The sequence below is a fragment of the Lepus europaeus genome, chromosome 3 (assembly GCF_033115175.1).
Source record: "Lepus europaeus isolate LE1 chromosome 3, mLepTim1.pri, whole genome shotgun sequence".
Classification (NCBI taxonomy): Eukaryota; Metazoa; Chordata; class Mammalia; order Lagomorpha; family Leporidae; genus Lepus; species Lepus europaeus.
This window is the reverse complement of record NC_084829.1, coordinates 167,804,281-167,824,177: the sequence shown is the minus strand read 5'-3', so window position 1 is coordinate 167,824,177 and position 19,897 is coordinate 167,804,281. Positions and strand designations below refer to the sequence as shown.

Genomic DNA, 19,897 nt, shown 5'->3' with positions numbered 1-19,897 from the left:
CTTGTGTCCCCTGCAGTCAGGTCACAGAACCCTGTGAGGACGAACGTCACCGCACACTGACCAGCGCACCTGCTGGGGCGCTGGACCCTCAGGGTGGCCCTCCAGGCCCTGCATCCCCCCGTCCCAGGCACGCAAGGCTCAGAGTGTGAGAGGCAGGCGCGGACAGAGCCGCCCTCTTCCAGGAAGAGCATCCGGCCCGGGCCAGGGTCCAGGACGCTCCCGACCGCTGGCCCCACTCCCCACCCTGCTTCCTTCCCACAGCCCAGCCGTGGCCGCCGTGGCCGTAAACACCCTGCAGGTGCGCCCTACACGGAGCTGGGGTTGGAGGAATCTGTCCTCTGGGACCAGCCGCGGCAGACGGCCCAGACCAGCACATGCACCATTGCTATGACAAATATGCTTTCTTCCTGAGACACTGGGAAAGGAGCCCTGGCCGACACGGGGAGGAGGAAGCCAGAGCCCCCCACGCCCGCTCAGCTGATCCAGCCACTGACCATCAACCCCCCGACACACACACACACACACACACACGCTGCCCAGAGGCAGCTTCCCAGCTGCAGCCAGGGTGGCCTGGGTGGGGGGGCCTCACCTGATCCACAGCCCCAAGGCTTCACTGGTTGCACGCCAGGCCTTCACAACACCTGCTTCCCGCAGGCTCGCTCGCTCTCTTTTTTATTTTTTAGATTTATTTATTTATCTGAAAGGCAGTTACAGAGAGGCAGAGGCACTGAGAGAGAAAGAGAGAGAGAGAGAGAGAGGGAGAGAGAGGTCTTCCATCCGCTGGTCCACTCCCCAGAAGGCTGCAATGGCTGGAGCTGTGCCAATCCAAAGCCAGGATCCAAGAGCATCCTCCAGGTCTCCCACATGGGTGCAGGGACCCAAGGACTTGGCCCATCTTCCACCGCTTTCCCAGGCCATAGCAGAGAGCTGGATCAGAAGTGCAGCAGCCAGGACTCGAACCAGGGCCCGTATGGGATGCCGGCACTGCAGGCGGCAGCTTTACCCGCTTGACAATAGCACCAAGGTGCACAGCTCAGGAAGCCACGGGGCCGGGCGTCTGTGTCCAGAGCTCAAGCGCTTGGTCACTAATTCCTGCACCTTCTTCCTTCACCAGCACAGAGCCTCGTGTCCTGGCTCTCAGCTAAGTCTTGACACCCTGAGGGGACCTCGTGGGGAGCCCACAGACTCGGGGGAAAAACAGGGCCCTCACCTCTGCTGCTGGGGGTTGAGGCTCGGGCTGGACGCCGCCTCCACCTGCAGCTCAGGGAGGCAGAGAGGAGAGTGCAGGCCACAGCTGCAGCTCCATGCCCATCTTCTCACGGAGTGAGGGACACGAAAGCCATGAGAAAACACAGTTTCTCTGTTTTTTTTTTTTTTAAAACATGTACTGGGGGCCAGTGCTGTGGCGTAGCAGGCTAAGCCTCCGCCTGCAGTGTCGGCATCCCATATGGACGCTGGATTGTGTCCAAGCTGCTCCACTTCTAATCCAGCTCTTTGCTATGGGAAAGCAGTGGAGGATGGCCCAAGTGCTCGGCCCCTGCACCCACGCGGGAGACCTGAGGAAGCTCCTGGCTGCCGCCTTCGGACCTGCCCAGCTCTGGCCTTTGCAGCCATTCAGAGAGTGAACCAGCAGATGGAAGACCTCTCTCTCTGTCTCTCCCTCTCTGTAACTCTGTCTCTCAAATAAATAGACAAAATCTCTAAAATAATGTATGTACTGAAGTTTTGGCAAAATGATGGGTTAAATGATCCTGCAGAAACAGCGTGTCAGGGTTCTTCTTCCTTGGGGTGGGTGAGCTCCGGGCCGCAGCCTGTCTAGGGCAGGGTGGGGGTCTCTCCCAGACTTCAGGGTGGGGCTGACAGCCTGGGTGCACCCTGGGGACTGGTTCCTCGGCCTGCCCAGCACCGGCATCGGCAGCCAGGGGAGCTCGTTCGTGCCCTGGGCCGGCAGCTCAAGCCCCATGGGCATCCGTGCTGGCTCCCCGCCTGGACTTTCTGTCTCTCTGTTTTCCTTAGCACCACCCTGATCCGGGGACCTTCTGGGGAGCTGGAATGAACTCGACAAGTGCAACCCGCAGAGAAGCCGGGACGGCTCTGGACCGTCGCCTCACGGTGCACAGGTGAAACTCTGGCGCTTTGGCACAGACTGTGCTAAAACGGAAGAGCGGCGAGGGTGCGGGCCCGCCAGTGAAGACCTCGGTTAAGCCGCCAGGCCCCACTGCCGAGCACCTGGGCCCCACACCTGGCTCCTGACTCTGGTCCTGCTGACGCACACCCTGGAAGCAGAGGTCGGCACACAAGGTCCCTGCCACCCCTATGGGAGACCTGCCTGCAGCCCTGGCCCAGGCCCAGCTACGGTGGCCATCTGGGAGGTGAACCAGCAGATGGGAGACGCCTCTGTCTGTCTCTGTCTCCCCCCACCTCTTAAATAAATAGATAAATAAATGACAAACACTCAGGAAACTGCACCTGACCCAGTCCCTGGCGCAGCTGCGCGAGGTGCTTCTATTCTCAAAGAACCCTCTGTGCTCACACCGTGGGCGTAGACAGAGCTGCCCTGTGACTGCCTCTGAGTGGGTGGAGGGCCTGCCTGTCAACCACAGTGGAAACACCAGTGAACGGTCACCCGGAGCTGACATCAGAGTGAGGGACTTGAAATCCCAGGGAAACACCGGAACACCCAGAAGCCACCAGGAGTGGTTTCTCTGGTGTCTCTACAGGAAGATCCTCTTCCTGTCTGAACACACACAAACCCTTCGGATGAAAAGGCAGCCCCGCACCTGCTCACGGGTACTGTGCCGGGTCAGGACGGCAGCCCCGCACCTGCCCACGGGGACCTGAGCCGGGTCAGGGTGGGTGGCCCTGCACCTGCCCATGGGGACCTGAGCCGAGTCAGGAGGGTGGTCCCGCACCTGCCCACAGGGACTGTGCTGGGTCAGGATGGCGGCTCCGCACTTGCCCACGGGGACCTGTGCCGGGTCAGGGTGGGTGGCCCCCCACCTGCCCACGGGGACCTATGCCAGGTCAGGGTGGGTGGCCCCCCACCTGCCCACGGGGACCTGTGCTGGGTCAGGAGGGTGGCCCCACACCTGCCCACGGGGACCTGTGCTGGGTCAGGGTGTGTGGCCCCACACCTGCCCACGGGGACCTGTGCTGGGTCAGGATGGGTGGCCCCACACCTGCCCACGGGGACCTGAGCCGGGTCAGGATGACGGCCCCCCACCTGCCCACAGGGACCTGAGCCGGGTCAGGGTGGGTGGCCCTGCACCTGCCCATGGGGACCTGAGCCGAGTCAGGAGGGTGGTCCCGCACCTGCCCACAGGGACTGTGCTGGGTCAGGATGGCGGCTCCGCACTTGCCCACGGGGACCTGTGCCGGGTCAGGGTGGGTGGCCCCACACCTGCCCACGGGGACCTGAGCCGGGTCAGGATGGCAGCTCCGCACCTGCCCACGGGGACCTGAGCCGGGTCAGAGTGGGTGGCCCTGCACCTGCCCACGGGGACCTGAGCCGGGTCAGGATGACGGCCCCCCACCTGCCCACGGGGACCTGTGCCGGGTCAGGGTGGGTGGCCCTGCACCTGCCCATGGGGACCTGTGCCAGGTCAGGATGACAGCCCCACACCTGCCCACGGGGACCTGTGCCGGGTCAGGGTGGGTGGCCCCGCACCTGCCCACGGGGACCTATGCCAGGTCAGGATGGCGGCTCCGCACCTGCCCACGGGGACCTGTGCCGGGTCAGGATGACGGCCCCGCACCTGCCCATGGGGACCTGTGCTGGTTCAGGGTGGGTGGCCCCACACCTGCCCATGGGGACCTGTGCCGGGTCAGGGTGGGTGGCCCCACACCTGCCCACGGGGACCTGTGCTGGTTCAGGATGGGTGGCCCCACACCTGCCCACGGGGACCTGTGCCGGGTCAGGAGGGTGGCCCCACACCTGCCCACGGGGACCTGAGCCGGGTCAGGATGACGACCCCGCACCTGCCCACGGGGACCTGTGCCAGGTCAGGACGGCGGCCCCGCACCTGCCCACGGGGACCTGTGCCAGGTCAGGACGGCGGCCCCGCACCTGCCCACGGGGACCTGTGCCAGGTCAGGACGGCTGCCCCGCACCTGCCCACGGGGACCTGTGCCGGGTCAGGACGGCTGTCTCCAGGGTGCACGTTCCCTCCCCTCCTCACTCTGCACTGCTGTCAAACTCCACACACCCACTTGCACCGACTGCATCCGACTACAGGGACCCCACACACCCCGTGAAACCATGGCTCTTCCTGGCCCTTCTAGGACACAGGACGTCACAGACAGCTGCTCTGTGGCTGGAGCTGTGTCCGTCAGAGCTTCCTCGAGCTGCGGACTCCCCGTGGCTACGAGATTTCTGGAAGGTACACAGGAACGGAAGGGGGGCCTGTCACGACGCGTCACGGATAGAACTCCCCCCTTGCATTTTCCTATTGGCTTCTCCCTTTTGGGGTCAGTGGTGGTTTTAAGGACAGAGCCTCCTGAGCCAGCTCCGGATGACAGCCAGGTCCCACCTCCCTGGGGGAACGGGGACCTTCGCCCACCCAGACCCCGTCTTATCCTCCAGGCAGCGAGGGGCGACCCTGCGGACGAGCCCAGTACCAGGAACCCTGGCAGTGGCACGGCCATCGGTGCTCAGCCCCTGCTCAGCCACTCCACACCTCTCCGAGGGCAGGGGCTAAGCCACGTGGTATCAGGGGCAAAGCCGGCAGAGGCTCCAACCTGCCTGCGCTCCCGACGTTTCAGGGACACAGGGACGAGGGCCCTGGGGAGGCGGCTTCTCACCCTGCCCTGTTCTCGCCACGGCCCCTCACAGCCGTGTCCCTGCGGGACAGTCGCGTCACAGACTCCGTGTCCTCTTCACAGTCTGTCCAGTCCCCACGGCCTGGAACAGGAGCCCTGGGAGGAGGCCGGGCCTTGAGGTCGGAGGTCTGAGGCCAGGGCCACCTTCCCGGAGCAGCTGCACCTGACAGCTGAGCAGACCCCGAAGGAGGGGCCTCGGCAGAGGAGGAGGTGGCCGAGCCCCTCGGGGCCCCAGGAAGGGGGCTGAGGAGCACACAGCGGGCACTTCCAATAGGGATCACTCAATGCAGCTTCCGTGCAAACTGCCAAGGCCGGCGGTCACGGCCCAGCACGAACCTGGGCGTGGGAATGGTCTCAGTCACGTGTCACATGGCTGCACGGATGGGCTCCAGGGACCTGCCTTCCATGGCATCACGGGAAGATGGCACAGCAGTGACTCTCAGGGACCTGGGCCGGGCACAGCACACTAACTCCTCCCTAAGAAAAACTCTAAGACGGGGCGCGACAGAGCGACGGTGTCCCCGAGGCGCCCAGGAGTCCCTGGCCAGCGAGCCCGCTCACATCGCAGCTCTGATTTCAGACCCCAGCAGCCCCGAAAAACAAACCCGCAGCCTGAGCTCCGACCACCGACACAGTGGGAGGACGGGGCAGGGGCGCCCCTCACGCCCTCCCTCTCAGCGCATCTGCCCCACGGCCGATCTACAGACTGGACTCTGAGAACGGCGTGGACCACAGCGAGGGTCCGCCTCCTGCAACCTGCTCACAAGCCCAGGTGTTAGCTAACTCCCGACCCACTACAGGCGTCCCTGAGATGCAGCACTGCTGCCTGCATGGCCCCTCGCTCAGAAACCATGGGCAGTGTGACCGGGAGCCCAGCCTCCTGGAGGCACACGCATGATTCAGACGGAGCAGAACCCAGGCTGACGGCCGCCACGCGGGCTCGCCCGCTTGCCCACGGCCTCGGCCCCGCGTGGCACAGCCAGGACGCCTGCGCGGCCCTCGCCGGCCTGCGCTGGGAGCGGCCCGGGCGCGACTCCCGGAGCTCATCTTCTAGGCATCTGGAGAATTCTTCCAGATGCGGCAGGATGCTGCTTCCCAGGTCCTCTCGGATGGGGCGCTTCCTGTCATTGACCCAGATTCCTCCGTGAATCCAGCGAGGCAGAGCACTGGGCTGGAGCTCGGCCCCCAAGCAGGAGACGCCGGCCACAGATGAGCTCAGGCCCTGGCTCCCAGCCTCTGTCGGCTGCATGGCTCCCAGCTAACCCGCTGCTGCCGGGAATTTGCCTGGGCCGCGTGACCTTGAACCTCACTTCCTCACCTGCAGCGTGGGAGCACCCACCGCTCGCTCGGGGCTGCGGGCACCGGCACCACCGGAGCTGATGGGAGCCTTCTCGGGATTCTGTCTGTATTTACTTGAAAGGCGGGGAGGGAGAGAGAGCCCTGTGATCCCTCCTGGCTGGCTGGCTCCCCGAATACCCTTGGTGGCTGGGGGTGGGCCAGGCTGAAGCCAGGAGCCAGGAAATCAGCCCAGATCTCCCACTTGGGTGGCGGGCACCCGGTTACTGGAGCCAACATTGCCGTATCCTAGGGCGCTCATTAAACCTGGAGTTGGGAGGGGAGCCAGGAGCTGACCCCGGGCGCTCCAAAGTGGGCGGTGAACATTTTCACTGAAGATTTATTTATTTATTTGTGACGGAAAGGGAGAGACCGAGAGAGAGATCCTCCATCTACTGGTTCACTCCCCAAATGCCTACAGAGGCCAGGGCTGGGCCAGGCCAATGCCAGGAGCCAAGAACTCCATTCATGTCTCCCACATGGGAAGCAGGAACGAGAGAACTTGGCCGTCAGCTGCCGCCTCCCAGGCTTCCTGGTGAGAGGCTGCGGGGGAAGCACAAAGCAGCCAGCACTCCAACCAGGTACCCGGTGTTGACCCACAGCACCCAGCACCCACCCCAGGGTGCAGCACAGCACCCAGCACACACCCCGGGGTGCAGCATAGCACCCAGCACACATCCCGGGGTGCAGCACAGCACCCAGTACCCACCCTGGGGTGCAGAGCAGCCAGTACCCACCCCAGGGTGCAGCACAGCACCCAGCACCCACCCCGGGGTGCAGCACAGCACCCAGCACCCACCCCGGGGTGCAGAGCAGCCAGTACCCACCCCAGGGTGCAGCACAGCACCCAGTACCCACCCCGGGGTGCAGAGCAGCCAGTACCCACCCCGGGGTGCAGCACAGCACCCAGCACCCACCCCGGGGTGCAGAGCAGCCAGTACCCACCCCGGGGTGCAGCACAGCACCCAGCACCCACCCCGGGGACGCAGGAGCCTTAAGCACAGGGCTCCCCGTGAACTCGTTCCAACCAGGGCTCTTGACATCGCAAACATTACAGGAATATTAGCTCTAATTACTCAAATTTTCACACTGTTACTTACACCAAATTAACCTGCATAACTATGCTAATTCCCAAGACATAGTGAATAAAACGAACTAGCGTCAGGTTGTCATGAGGTGAAAATGAGCGCAGGATGCATCCAGCCAAATACCCCCACTTCCCACCGCCTGGGCAGGGGCGGCGCACGCTGGACCACCCCTGGCTAGGAAGGCTGCCCGGGCGACCACACCCAGGGCACAGCCTGCACGTGCGGGGCCAGGACCCAGCCAGCACCTGCTGTCGCAGGCCAGAAGGCCGAGCAGGTCCCAGGAGCCCAGACCCCACCCACAGCCACCAAGATGAAACTGAGGTCACACAGGGCTGGGATCCACAGAGGACCCTGACCCCACGTCACAGCACAGAGTGAGGAGCCCAGGACTCTCAACCAGGGCGCTGGCCCCCACAGCCACTGGGGGCACCGTGGGCCCAGCCCCACCACTGCCCCCACCTTCCCGGCAACTCACCCTTTCTGGACACAGTCCCAGAGGCCTGGGCGCCTGGATTCCCTGCTGGGGTGCAGCACCCCGGGTGTCTACTGGCCCTTCTGTGCTGGCCCTGGAGAGAGGCAGCAGGTGGGGCACAGGACCCCTTTATAACTGGCCACAAACACAAAGAAATAGAACAGGAACGTTTCCACGTGGTCGAGGAGAAAGCGGGGACCGAGAGAGAACAGGACAGTTTCCGTGAGACCCGGCACACCCCCCCACCCCCACCCCCACCCCCGCTGCGCCAGCCCACCAAGTCCATTCCCAGGCTGCACTGAGTCCCCGCGGGCGTGGCCGGGGGCAGTGTCACAGGCCCCGCCCCCGTGTGCCAGGAGGTTGCTCAGCGTCCCTGCGATTGGCATCTGGCACACATGTGTTCACAAGCGGGGGTGCAGGTCACTCTAACTACAGGGCGCACGGAGACAAAACAAGGCATCAGGTCTCTGCGGCCGAGCGCGGCTGGCGAGCATCACTTGCCCGGAGCCCACCGCCGCCAGCCAGCCACGGGGTCACCGGGTTCTTGTTCGACTTTGCCGTGGTGCAGGATGGGAAGCCTGCGTGCAGCCCGAGCTGCCCTCGTCCACACCTCCCTCCCAACGTGCTCGCCTTCGCCCTGCCCGCTGGAGCGGGGCACCGTCCACGCGGCGTGTGCATGCCTGCTCCCGCACAGTTCTGGCAACTTCCGGTGCCTTCCTGGAGTTCTGTGGCTTCGTGCTGCGCCCCACCGCCGCGCTCACACCTCCAGGGCAGAGGCTGGAGCCAGAACTCCTTGGCAAGGGGGAACGTGGTAGCCTGGGGGTTCTCCTCAGCGCCAGCAGTCTCCTCCTGGGAACCCCGCCTTTTCTTCCCATCGACAGAATCTGTCTCCAAAACGCTCAACGCAGCTGCGCTGCCCAGCAGCCTGAGCTGCGTGCACCGGGACCAGTGCACGCAGGGGGACAGGGGGACGCACGGGACAGGGGGAGGCCGGGACACGTGGAGCCGGCGTGCACAGGAGAGAGAGAGGGAGGGAGAGAGAGAGGGAGAAAGAGAGAGAGAGGGAGAAAGAAAGAGAGGGAAGAAGGGAGAGAGAGATAGGGAGGGAGGGAGGGAGACAGAGGGGGAGAGACAGGGAGAGAGAGAGAGAGGGAGGGAGGGAGAAAGAGAGAGAGAAAGAGAGAGAGGGAGGAAGGGAGGAAGGGAGAAAGAGAGAGGGAGGGAGGGAGGGAGGGGGGAGACGGAGAGAGAGAGAAAGGGAGGGAGGGAGAAAGAGAGAGAGGGAGAAAGAGAGAGAGGGAGGAAGGGAGAGAGAGAGAGGGAGAGAGAGAGAGAAAGAGAGAGGGAGGGAGACAGAGAGAGAGAGAGGGAAGGAGAGAGAGAGAGGGAAGGAGAGAGAGAGAGACGGAAGGAGAGAGAGAGGGAGAGAGAGCGCCCGTGTGAGGAAGGAGACTCGGCAGGGAGCTGCAGGAGCCGAGATCTGCACTCAGCGAGAGGAGAGGAGGAGGAAAGGCTCCGGGAGCCGGGCGTGGAGGCCACGGGCAGCCCGGCCAGGCCCAGCAGGAGGCCAGTCCTGGGCCTGCGCGGCCCCTCAGCCAGAGCCCTTCCGCCTCCCTCTGGAAGCACGGATCCCATGCCTCTCAGCACAGAGGTGGGCCGGAACAGCAGAGCCTCTGGCGATGTAAAGGAGGCCGGGAGGAGACTGGAAGTCGGCTGCGGCGGGGCCACGGTCAGCATATGGCCCTGACACGGGCTTCCTCCTGCCGCCTTCAATTCTGACGCCAGCCGGCTGCGAGTGCTCTGAGCTACCTGGGATGGGGGACAGCATGACCTGCCTGGGAAAGTCGGGAGCCCACAGAAGGGAGACGGCACAGCCGGCGGAGGGCAGGGCGCACAGCCGCCAAAGGCAGACGGCTGCGCTGCCTCCCGAGACGCCACCACCAGCCATAGTCACAGCCTGCGATCACCGCTGTGGCGCACGGGCTGTCCAGTGCCGGCAGCAGGGCCTGACTCTTCTGTCTGGTGACAAACGGAAGGGTAGGAGCCACATCAGCAGCACCGTGAACCCACCAGCCCCGGCCCCTGTCTATGTCATGGCCGCCTGCCACCATGACCAATCATGCCCTCCCCTCCCCCATCCCCCTCTGCTGGGGCCCCCGGAGACCCCGCCCAAAGCCTAGAGCTCTCTGCACCCGCACCCTCAGCACCCCCTGCCACCCAGACTTCCGGACCCAGCTCAGGAGCCACCTTCTGCCCTCTGCCCGTTGTCCAGTTTCAGACAGGGACACAGTCACATGTGAGAGGAACACAGGACCTGACGCTGGACCGTGCCTGGCCACCTCGACGGAGCTGCGCAGAGGAGTCCCCATAGGTGCCACGTTTTGTTGATTTTCCTCTTCTCTGTCACCTCCTTCACCCCTGGGAGCAGACTGGCCTGGACGCGGCACCTGTGGGCAAACAGCTTGGCCCTGAGGGTCGCCCACGGTGACGTCGGGTAAGGGGCTGCCAGGAGAGGCCCCGGCTGAGGTCACAACAGGCTGGCTTGGGTGCTGAGTGACGCTGGACACAGGAAGGCGGCCTAGGGACTTACAGAAAGGCCGGTCAGCCCTGGCTCGAGGCAGGCTCTGTGTCCACTCAGGGTTCCCTCCCTGCAGAGGCAGGTGGCCTGGGTCTACGGGGACACCCAGAGAGGCCTCACGGGCACAGTCGTGTGCAGAGCCGGGAAGGCGTGAGAGTGACCACACGTGTGCTGGACAGGCTGGAGGGGGTGAGAGAGAGGCAGAGAGAGACAGAAATACAGAGACAGGTGCACAGAGACCAGCCGGAACTCCCCACCTCTGCTTTGCCTTTGTTGCTAAGTTTGGGGGTGCAGCAGGAAGGATGTGGGGGACTTGAGCGAGCAGAAGCGAGGGTGACTCCCAAACCCAGGAGGACACCAGGGGTGACAGGGCCTCGAGGCCTCTCTGAGCACACCCCCCCCCCCATGGGTGGTCCCTAAGCTCCTGTCCCTGGACCTCAGCAAACCCAGTACACACAGCCCAGTCTAAGGAGACAGAACTCCTCCCCCGGGCGACAGCTCCCACTGCCAGCAGTGTCCAGCCAAGGCCCTGCAGGCATGGGGCAGACAGGCTCGGGCCTCCCAGCAAGCCCTGCCTTGCCCAGAGGAGGACAGCGTCCAGCTCTGGCTGCGTCACCCATGCAGGAGGACCCGGCACCCCTACCCACATGGAGAGGAACAGCCGGTCAGGCTCAGGGCGGCCAGAAGTCAGCCCCGGCTCCGAAGGGACCACAGCGGGCTAACACGAGCCCTCGGCCAGCAGAGTCAGCAGACGCCCAGCAGGTGCCAGCGAGCGGCAGCCACGAAAGCCACAGAAGCAGGGGAAAGGAGGACACGTGGCGACACCAATCTGAACGCCGGCCACGAGCAATGTTTTTCTTAATGTCCTTAGGATTTTTTTGGGTGCAAAGAATGTGGATGGTTTCTGAGCCTGTTGCCAGTTGGAGTGCACCGTGTAGAAGAATGTGCCCGGCAGAATGTAGCCAACAGGCTGCCTCTCCAGGGCGTCTCCTAAGAGGGTGTGCAACACCTGCCCAACAGGAGCACGGCCGGTTACACTGTATCCAGCAAGGCTGCAGGATTGCACCTGAGAATGTAGCTAAGGAGGCTCGGCCACAGGCCGGCAGGGAAGCTGGCCACCTGCCTTCCCAGAGGCCTGAGCGCCGGCCACGCGCTAGAAAGGCTCAGCGGGAAGCAGCTCTGTCTGAGCACAGAATGTTGACTTGCCGCAGCGATTGCTCTGTGCACAACAAAGCTGTCATAAAACGACATGTGTGAGGACTTCTGTCCCTGGCAAACACTGAAACATGACCCCACCTGAGCCAATAAGGTCGGCCATTGCTTAAACAAAACCCAGTGCAGCGAGTGGATTGCCTCCTGCAGCTAAAGGGGACTTGTGTCTTATTTAGCCAGCCCAGGCCCCCACAGGCAGCCTGACCCCGCGCCTTCCCTGGACTTCACTCGTTTTAAAACAAAACTGTACTTCAGTAGCGTAACAGTCTTGTCTGGTGTTTGGATAGCAACACTGACTAGAACGCTGCATAGCCCAGACTTCTAAATAAAGTCCCAGGAACACGAAATCAAAATGTCCCTGTTGATTGAATCCCTGAACTTAGCATTCTGCATCTTGAGTCAAATCTTGGAAGCCAGAAAGTGGAGCTCACGCTCAGGGGCCGCCCCTGGGCTGAGACTTCCCTGGAGGTGGGGACCCCACAGGGCCCCAGCCCCTCCCCTGCAACGCAGCTCAGTCGCTCTTGGGCTCCCTCCTGTGGCTCATTCACAAATCGCCAGGCGCAACCTCTCCAAAGAACTGGGTGTCCCAGCCCTGGCTGAGAGAGAGGAAGAGGGAGGGAGGGAGAGGGAGGGGGAGGGAGCACACCTGTCCAGCAGGTGTGAAACGTGGGGAGACGTCCAGCAGAAAAACACCGCACCCGGACACGGCCTCTGCATTAAAGGGAGCGCTGCCTTTGTCGACCGCCGCCAACGCCCCGCGGAGAGCTGGCTGGCCAGAGAGACCTATCTACCAGAGCGGGACAGAGCAGCACGGGCGTGCGGAAGGCTCCGGGCCCTAGCCCTCTTCCCTTCCCTGAGGGGCTTGCAGAGCCCAGAGCCTGCACCCGGGAGACACACAGCAGCACAGGGAGCCGGCCCCGTCACATCTTGGGGCAGAGAGTGCAGAGTGTGGAGACGGTTTATTCTTAGAGAGGCTAAGTCCACGGCAAGTGCAGCCAGCCACCTGTCACATGGTAAAAGGTGCAGGAGGTGGACGGAGTGCGGAGAAGGTGCGGGTCTCTGGCTGAAGGACCCTACTTCCCAGGGGTCACTGTTGGCCCCGGGTGGGGTCTCAGAGTGCCATTTCCAGTTAGTTTATCATTTTAGGGCTGATTTTTAAATCCCAGGTGGCAAAGGCAGTGGATGGGGTCTCCTGGGAGTCCCCTGGGGCGGGATGAATACAGCAGTGGGCACGCATCCTGGTCTCTCCCGGAAGTGGGGCTGGCCAAGCCGGTGCCGCAGGTGTAGGATGGAAGAAGTGGGCACTCGGCACTCGGCACTCGGCACGATGCCCCCCCCCCCAGAGGGCGCGTCCCCACATGCAAATGTGGCTTTAATAGGAAAAATATGCAAAGTCTCACCACCACCAGGCTCAGGCACTCCAGAGAAACAGCCGCCCAGGTGATGGGCTCGACAGCACCCCTGCTGTGACACCAGCCAGGGAGCCCTCAAGGTGAGCCTCTGCCACGTAGCGACCGGCTGGCATTGGGAGAGGGGGTCTGGTGGGGGCCACACGCTCAGCAGGACATGGATCACCTGGAGCTCAAAGCGAGACTTGGGTAAGGAGGTGGACGCCGTGGGCCCTGGGCCACCAGGCATCCACCGGGGCATCTCACGTGGGGTCCACAGAGCTGGGGTGCAGCAGAGGCAGCTCAGCTGCTCAGACATACGACCCTTGGGCAACAGACGATGAGGACCCTGCCTGTGCACTGAGGCTCCCGTCTGTAGTGCCGGCGTGGCCCTCAGCACAGAAACAAACGTCCCCCACCCCTGCGCTCCTGGGAGGGGCTTACCACACCACAGCCTAGAGGTGTCCTTGCGATGCCCGTGCCCCCAGGATGAGGACGCGAGGGCCCAGCTGTGTGTTCATGTCACCCTTGGTTCACGCTTACAACTTGGGCGTTTGTTTGCAAAGACGAAGACTCCTGACCTTGTCGGGCTGGGCCACGGGGTCACTCGGCTCCCGCTGCCGTCTTCACCCTCCCAGCCGCCTACCTTCCGTGCTCTGCCCCGTGGCGTGGCGCGGGAAGCAGAGCGTGGTCCTGCCCAGCTGGAGGTGGCCCCGACGGGCGCCACCCACTGCTCCTGGCACAGGGCTTTTCCCTGTGATGAGGACCACAGCACCCCTGCCCCGGGGCAGGCCGGGGGAACACCTAACCGATGGCTTCTGGGACGCAGGGACGATGACGCACAGTTTACACAGCACGGCGAGTGAACGGCATTTTGTGTGGAGAGCGGCCGGGAGGGCACTGGCGCTCCCTGCCAGGAGCCGGAAGCCACAAATCCGCTGCCAGGTCTCAGCTGCCACGCACGCCACGGGCCGGGCCTGCCAGCCCCCGCAAGGTGGAAAAACACTCCGTTCTGGTTGCAAAGGCGGATTGCCTCACTCAATTGTATTTGTGCTTTTTAAAGAGTTTCTTGATTGCACAGATCTACGTCCTGCGTGGAATGAATTCATATGTAACCGAAAACAAATGATACTCTCGCTCTGTTCAAACATTTTCAATGAAGTCTCTGGCATTAGTTTTAAACTAGAAGCACACATGGAATTCCCTCTTTGAGCCTTCCAGTTCCTATTTTAAAGGGACGGGGTCTTAGCCACAGAGGGGCTGTCTCAGGAAGACCCCTACTCCCGGCCGGTTTCCACGGAAGGAAAGGCTGTTCGCGGCTGCCGCGGATGTGGGGACAGCGTGTCCCGTGGCTGGGCGACACTGCTCTGGCTTATGTGTTTTCCTCAGTGGTGTGAGTGTGGACCGGGCAAGCGCGTCGGGGGAGCTTGTGTGTGTGGAGCCCGGCCTGCGTCGATGCTGGCGGTCAGCGGCCCCGGCGAGGAAGGGGTGGAGCAGCCAGACAGCGTCTGGCCCAGAGCAGAGCGAGCGGACGGGAGGTCCGGGCAGCGCTCTGCCATCAAGCTGCATCCTGCGTCCTGGGGCAGATCCCAGTGCAATCAGCACAGACCCAGAGGATGCACCTGGAAAAGACCCGGCGAAACGCGTCTGCCAGTCAGAGATCACGCCGAGGTGACCACCGACCCCTCCCCTGGGAAGGTAAGTGGCCGGCTCACTCGGAGTGCGACAAGTGGATCTATTCATGCTTTTACGTTTTTCTTAAAGGACACGGCTAACTTCTCCCCAGGAAAAGAGCAGTTGTCACAGTTCAAGGCCACCTCCTGCCCCCGAGCCCTGCTCCACGTGGTCTCCGTGGCAGAGAATGTGGAAGTCGCTTCCGGGAGGCCTCCCTCCATTACTGCCCAGCCCCCCATGTCCCCAGGTGGTCACCGCTCCTCGTCACAATCCCTGGGACGTCCTGTCCCTTTTGTGCCGGCCCATTGTGGGCAGATACCTGCGGGCTGACCAGGGCAGGCAAAGCCCTGTGGAAGTCTAACGACCTCTCGTTCTCAGAAGGGAACTGACCGGGATGGCTCCCGCCCAGAATGGAACGTGGGTGGGCACCTCTGTCTCCAGCACCTGGATCACTGGGCAGAGCTAACCGGGCACTGGGCTCAGGCAAGGGCAAGCCAGGCCACTGCACTGGGGCCCATGGGCTGGTGGACCTGCTCCGTAAGAAGTGGCAGAGCAGCGCTGCGGCCCAGCAGGTGGTGCTGCACCTGCAACACCCTCATCCCACAGAGGGGCTCCCGTGCTGGCTGTGTCTCTTCTGATCCAACTCCTGCTCATGTGCCTGGGGAAGCAGCAAGGATGCCCCGAGTCCCCGGGCCCCTGCACCCAAAGGGGGTTTCTGAATGAAGCTCCTGGCTCCTCGCTTTGGCTTGGCTCAGCCCCAGCCATGGCGGCCATCTGGGGAGTAAACCAGCAGATGGAAGATTTGTCCCCCTCTCTCTGTCTTTCCCTCTTTCTCTGTAACTCTGCCTTTCAAATAAATGATTTTCTTTTTCAAAAACAAGAAGTGGCTACAATGCAACACTCAGAACACCCAGGATGAAAACGGCCCATCCCAGCAGCGGGCCGGGAAGAGCCCTGAGCCCAGCCAGGCCACGGCAGACCGTGACTCTGAGCCTTCCCCGGGTATGGAGGTCCACCGAAGCCCCCTCCTCCCAGAAAAGTCTGCCCTGGGCTTTGTGTTCTTGTTGATTCTAGGGGCAGGAAAAGGATGCTGGGAAGAGAGCCTCAGAGCAGGCCCGCGGCCAGGATGAGCCGTCAGAATCCCCCGTCCAACTGTGTGCCTTGCGCTTGTAGAATCATGGCTCTTGGGCTTCAATAGTATATAAACATTCCCGGTGACCCTCAACTGGAAGTCCATCTCCCTAGGGCCCAGGCTGGGGAAGTCACCCCGTCTGAGCCACAGCAGCCACGCTGAGCCCCCCCGCCCTGCCCCGCGCCACGTGCTGCACAGTCCCGGTAGGCGCCCACGTTTGTGGCCTTGCTCACAAGCTGAAGCTGACACAACGCCTCCGAGTCTTTGGAGTTTCAGACAAAATGGAGTCAGCTTCCACGTGGGAAGCCGTGCCCGTGCTCCGCTGCTCCTGCCGGCCAAGCCGCAGCCGGGGCAGCACATCGAACGCCCTCACGGCAGCAGAAGAAGCGGCAGGTGGAGAACACAGCCAGTCCCTAAGGCAACAGCCTGCAGTGGGGCCCACCTCCAGGCAGACACACCGGCTCGGAAACAGAGGAGGGTTTTGCCCGGATGTTTCCGCAGAATCAACAGAGCTCTCGTCTCTCGGATTCGCCAGCAAAGGAAACACGAAAAGCTTTTCACGTGGGCAAACATTGTCGCCACTGCCTTTCTTCTCTTCCCAGCTGGGTCAGTGCAAGAAGGGCTGGAAACAGCCACTTCGACCCAGACGCTGCCGCTCCCCCGACCCGGAACAGGCGGCCAGGCTGTGTCAGACCCCGGGGAGAAGGCGACCCACGCGACCAGGTCAGCTCACTCTGAGGGGCGGGGAGGAGACATGGAAACGTGCGGGAACTCCCCCGGGGAAGAGAGAGGACGGCAGGTTGGGCCTGGAAGCTGCGGCACCTGCTCGGCGCCCGGGGCCCTGACAGAGACTCGGGCAGCGTCCGAGCCCTCGCCTCCTGCACGCGGACAGAGCAGCACTTTGAAGGAAGCCGTGGACGGGAGCTCCGGGGGCAGCGCCCGCTGGCCACGAGGAGAGCCGGGGAGCTCTGATGGGCTGAGGCCGTGGCTCTAACGGCAAACCCTGGGAAAGGGGTCGTGAGTAGCACAGTCCCTCACCGCTCCCAAAGAGAACAGCCAGACAGGAGCCGACTGGCTGGGTCATCAAAACCCATACAACTGGAGAAACTCCATCCTGTCTGCTTCGCTCTCTGAGGAGCGTAATTACGTGCGGCCACACAGCTCAGACGGAAACAACGAGAAAGCTGGACGTGGCCTGACCTCGGGACAGAGCTCCTTCAAGGCGGAAATGCAATGGCCCAGAGCAGCGAGCACCAGGACACGGGACAACAGCCAGGTCTGAGGGACAGCCAGGGCCTCAGGCTAAACCCCAGGACACCATCAGCAGAGGGCCTGCAGGAGCCACCTGTCTCACCAGCACCCAGCAAAGCCGTTTCTACTCCCGAGCGCGGCGTGCCCGGGCACCCCCTCCGACGGCTCGCTCAGCGGTGCTGTACCCACAAGCACAGCACCATACCCCAGGGGACGAAGGCAACCGCGTGACCCCGAGCTTACACCCCAAAAGGCAAGGGTGAGTTTCCAGTGCCGAGGTGAGAAGAAATGGTTGGAAAAGAAGGGAGCAGCCAGATCCCTGGTCTCAGTCGTCTGCAGAAATAGCAAGAAAAATGTACGTGGCCTGACCTTGGGATGCACGGAAGAAGCAGGCACTGGTCCAAGGCACAGCCCTAGCTCTCCTCGGCTGAGCTCAGCTCCACCCCGAGAGCCAGGCAGAGCGCGCTCAGGGCGCCCATGTCCCAGCACACACAGCCTCACACTCAGCGCGCACTGAAAATCCTGGTGTCGAGAACTCTTCCGTGGGCCACTGGCTCGGGTCCAACCTACAGCATGCCAGTTGCAGAACGACCACGAGAAAGCCTGATCTTCAATCCCCAGACATGCTAAGGACATGAGACTGCTGCCCAAGGTCACAAATCCAGCAGGACGCAGAGCTCCGGCCCCCGCCTGCCCCCCAGGACCCACTGCCCCTCTGCTTGTCAGCACAGGAGGCCGTCTTCCGGGGGGGTCTCCGGAAACAAGAGACCCCCGGAGCCAGACCTGAGAGGTGAGCAGCACAGGCAAATCCAGAGCAGCTGCACGTGCCGGCGGCCCTGGGTGGGTCCTGCCCCCAGCCGTTGGGGACCTTGAGGATGGCGGGGGCTCGTGGGGAGGGGGCCACGTATCGCACAGCTCTGCACACTTCTGGATGCAAAAGCAGCATGGCGCTTCATCTGCAGGCCGGCTTTTAGGACAAAACGCTCTTGGGAGTCCAGTGCACGGGGCCCTTCCCGCAGTGTGTAAGAGGCGCTGCCAGGCAGGGCCCCCACGGGCAGCCGGCACCACGGCAACCCCAGAAACCCAGGGGGAGGAGGAGGAAGGACCCGCCCGCCCGGCGAGGGCCAGCTGCTCACACTGTCGGCAGCCCCGCAGGGCCAGCCCATGTTCTGCACTCCCAGGAAGCCTGCAGGGGCCGCCTGCCGGTGCCTGGGAGAAGGCCGTGACACCCCGGGAACCGGCCTCTGCCGCTGTGGCTGTGTTCACCGCCTGGGGGCTGGGAACCGCGCCTCTCGAAGAACGCTGCACGTGGGTCACGGAGGCTTTGCACCAGAATCGATGCGTCTTTAATCCCATCCTCCCAGATGTTCAACAGTGCCCTTGGGGATGAGCACACACGTGCGTGTCAGTCCACCCACACGTGTGCGTGTACATGCACACACATGAATGCATGTCGGTCTCCCCACACGTTCATGTTGATAACCCACACGTGTGTGCCTGTGCACACGTTCTTGTCACCCACACGTGCCTGCGTACACACACACACACTCAAGTGCCCAGGGCCAGCCTGAGCTCCTGCCGCCCGCCCCCCGCGGGCCCTAATCTGGGGGTCGTTCGTGAGACACAAGGCAGGGACCCAGGGCTGCTCCAGAAGAATTTTAGGTATGAGCAAGGAACTCGCTCCCTCCTTCCCCTCGGCCGCGAAGCCCAGGGTGCAGCCGGCTCCCAGAGCTGCGAAGGCGGAGCGGCCCCAGCGAGGGAGCGAGGGAGGGAGGGAGCGCAGCCAGAGTTCTCAGCGGCCGCCTGCCGTGCCAGCCCCCTCTGCCAGGGTCCCCCCGCGGGCTTCGCGCTCTCCCGCTCCCTCTGGCACTCACTGGCCGGGCAGCACTCTCAGAAGGGCCGTTCTCATGTCTGCGGATCGCACCACTGCGAGTGGCCAGCACCGGAAGCCTGGAGGGCCGCAGACTCCGGCCCGGCCCCGCCCGGCTCCGCGTCCGCCCCGCGCCCCTGACCCAGCGCGGGCTGTGGCGCACGGGTCGCTGCGAGCAAAGAGCAGCACGCAGCGGCACACAGCGGGGACCCGGCGCGCGCTCATCCCAGCCACCTGGCAGGCCCGGGGGCGCAGAGCCCGCCGCGGCTCCCCGCACGCCCTTAGCCCCACCGGCAGCTCTGCCGCTTCCCCTCGCTCGCAGGGCGACTGGGCTGCTCGTGCACCCGGCGAGCGACCACGCACTGGCCCGGAGCCAGCAGAGGACGCCTGCAGGCCGGGCGCATGGGCCGCCAGGGCTAAGCCCAGTCCTTGCTCGGGCCGCCCAGGGAGTGCGCAGACCTTCGTGTTCCCGCGCGGGCCCCGTCCGATCCCTGCTCGGGGGAGCGCGGAACCCGAGGTCGGGGGCAGGAACACAGCGCGGCCCGGCGCTCACCTCCAGGCGCCCCTGCTGCGGGCCGGCCCAGGCCCACCTGCCCTGCTGCCTCGGGCCACCTGCTCCCCGCGCCCGGGGCGCTCCCACCGGGAGGGCCGCGGGGATCCCGGCCCAGGCAAAGCCGATCGCCAGGTCCCGGCGGGCCGTCTTACCGTGAGTGCCGAGAACTTCTGAGCGGGCGCCGGCGGGAGCAGCCCGGCGAGCAGCGACAGCCAGCAGAGCTGGGGCAGCAGCATGCTGGCCGGCGCGGGGACACCGCGACTCGCGTCCGACGGGGTTGCGCCCTGCACCCTGCTCCAGGCGGCCCGGACGTGGCCGGCGGGCTGCAGGCACCGAGCAGTCCTCGCGTCCTTTGCGGCTTCCCTCGCTCCTGTCAAATACCCCGGAGCCGCCGGGATCCTCCCCTCCCTCCGCCTCCCGTCCCGCCGCTCTCCTCCCCCGGCCCCACCCCCCCTCGCCGGCTGCCGCGCCCCTCTCTGCTCGGCTCGGACGCCCGCGGGGCCGAGGGGCCGCCCGGAGCGGGGTC

General features: G+C 64.0%; 1 protein-coding gene across 1 annotated transcript in view; it reads right to left on the bottom strand.

Annotated features, from left to right (window-relative positions):
* SMOC2 (SPARC related modular calcium binding 2) overlaps window positions 1-19,655 on the bottom strand; it is a 144,126-nt gene extending 124,471 nt beyond the window's left edge. Inside the window, 1 exon segment of the mRNA XM_062187035.1 lies at window positions 19,524-19,655. Within this exon segment, the coding sequence (XP_062043019.1) occupies window positions 19,524-19,607 (84 nt within the window). The 5' untranslated portion in view covers window positions 19,608-19,655.
* Window positions 19,656-19,897: the final 242 nt, after the last annotated feature.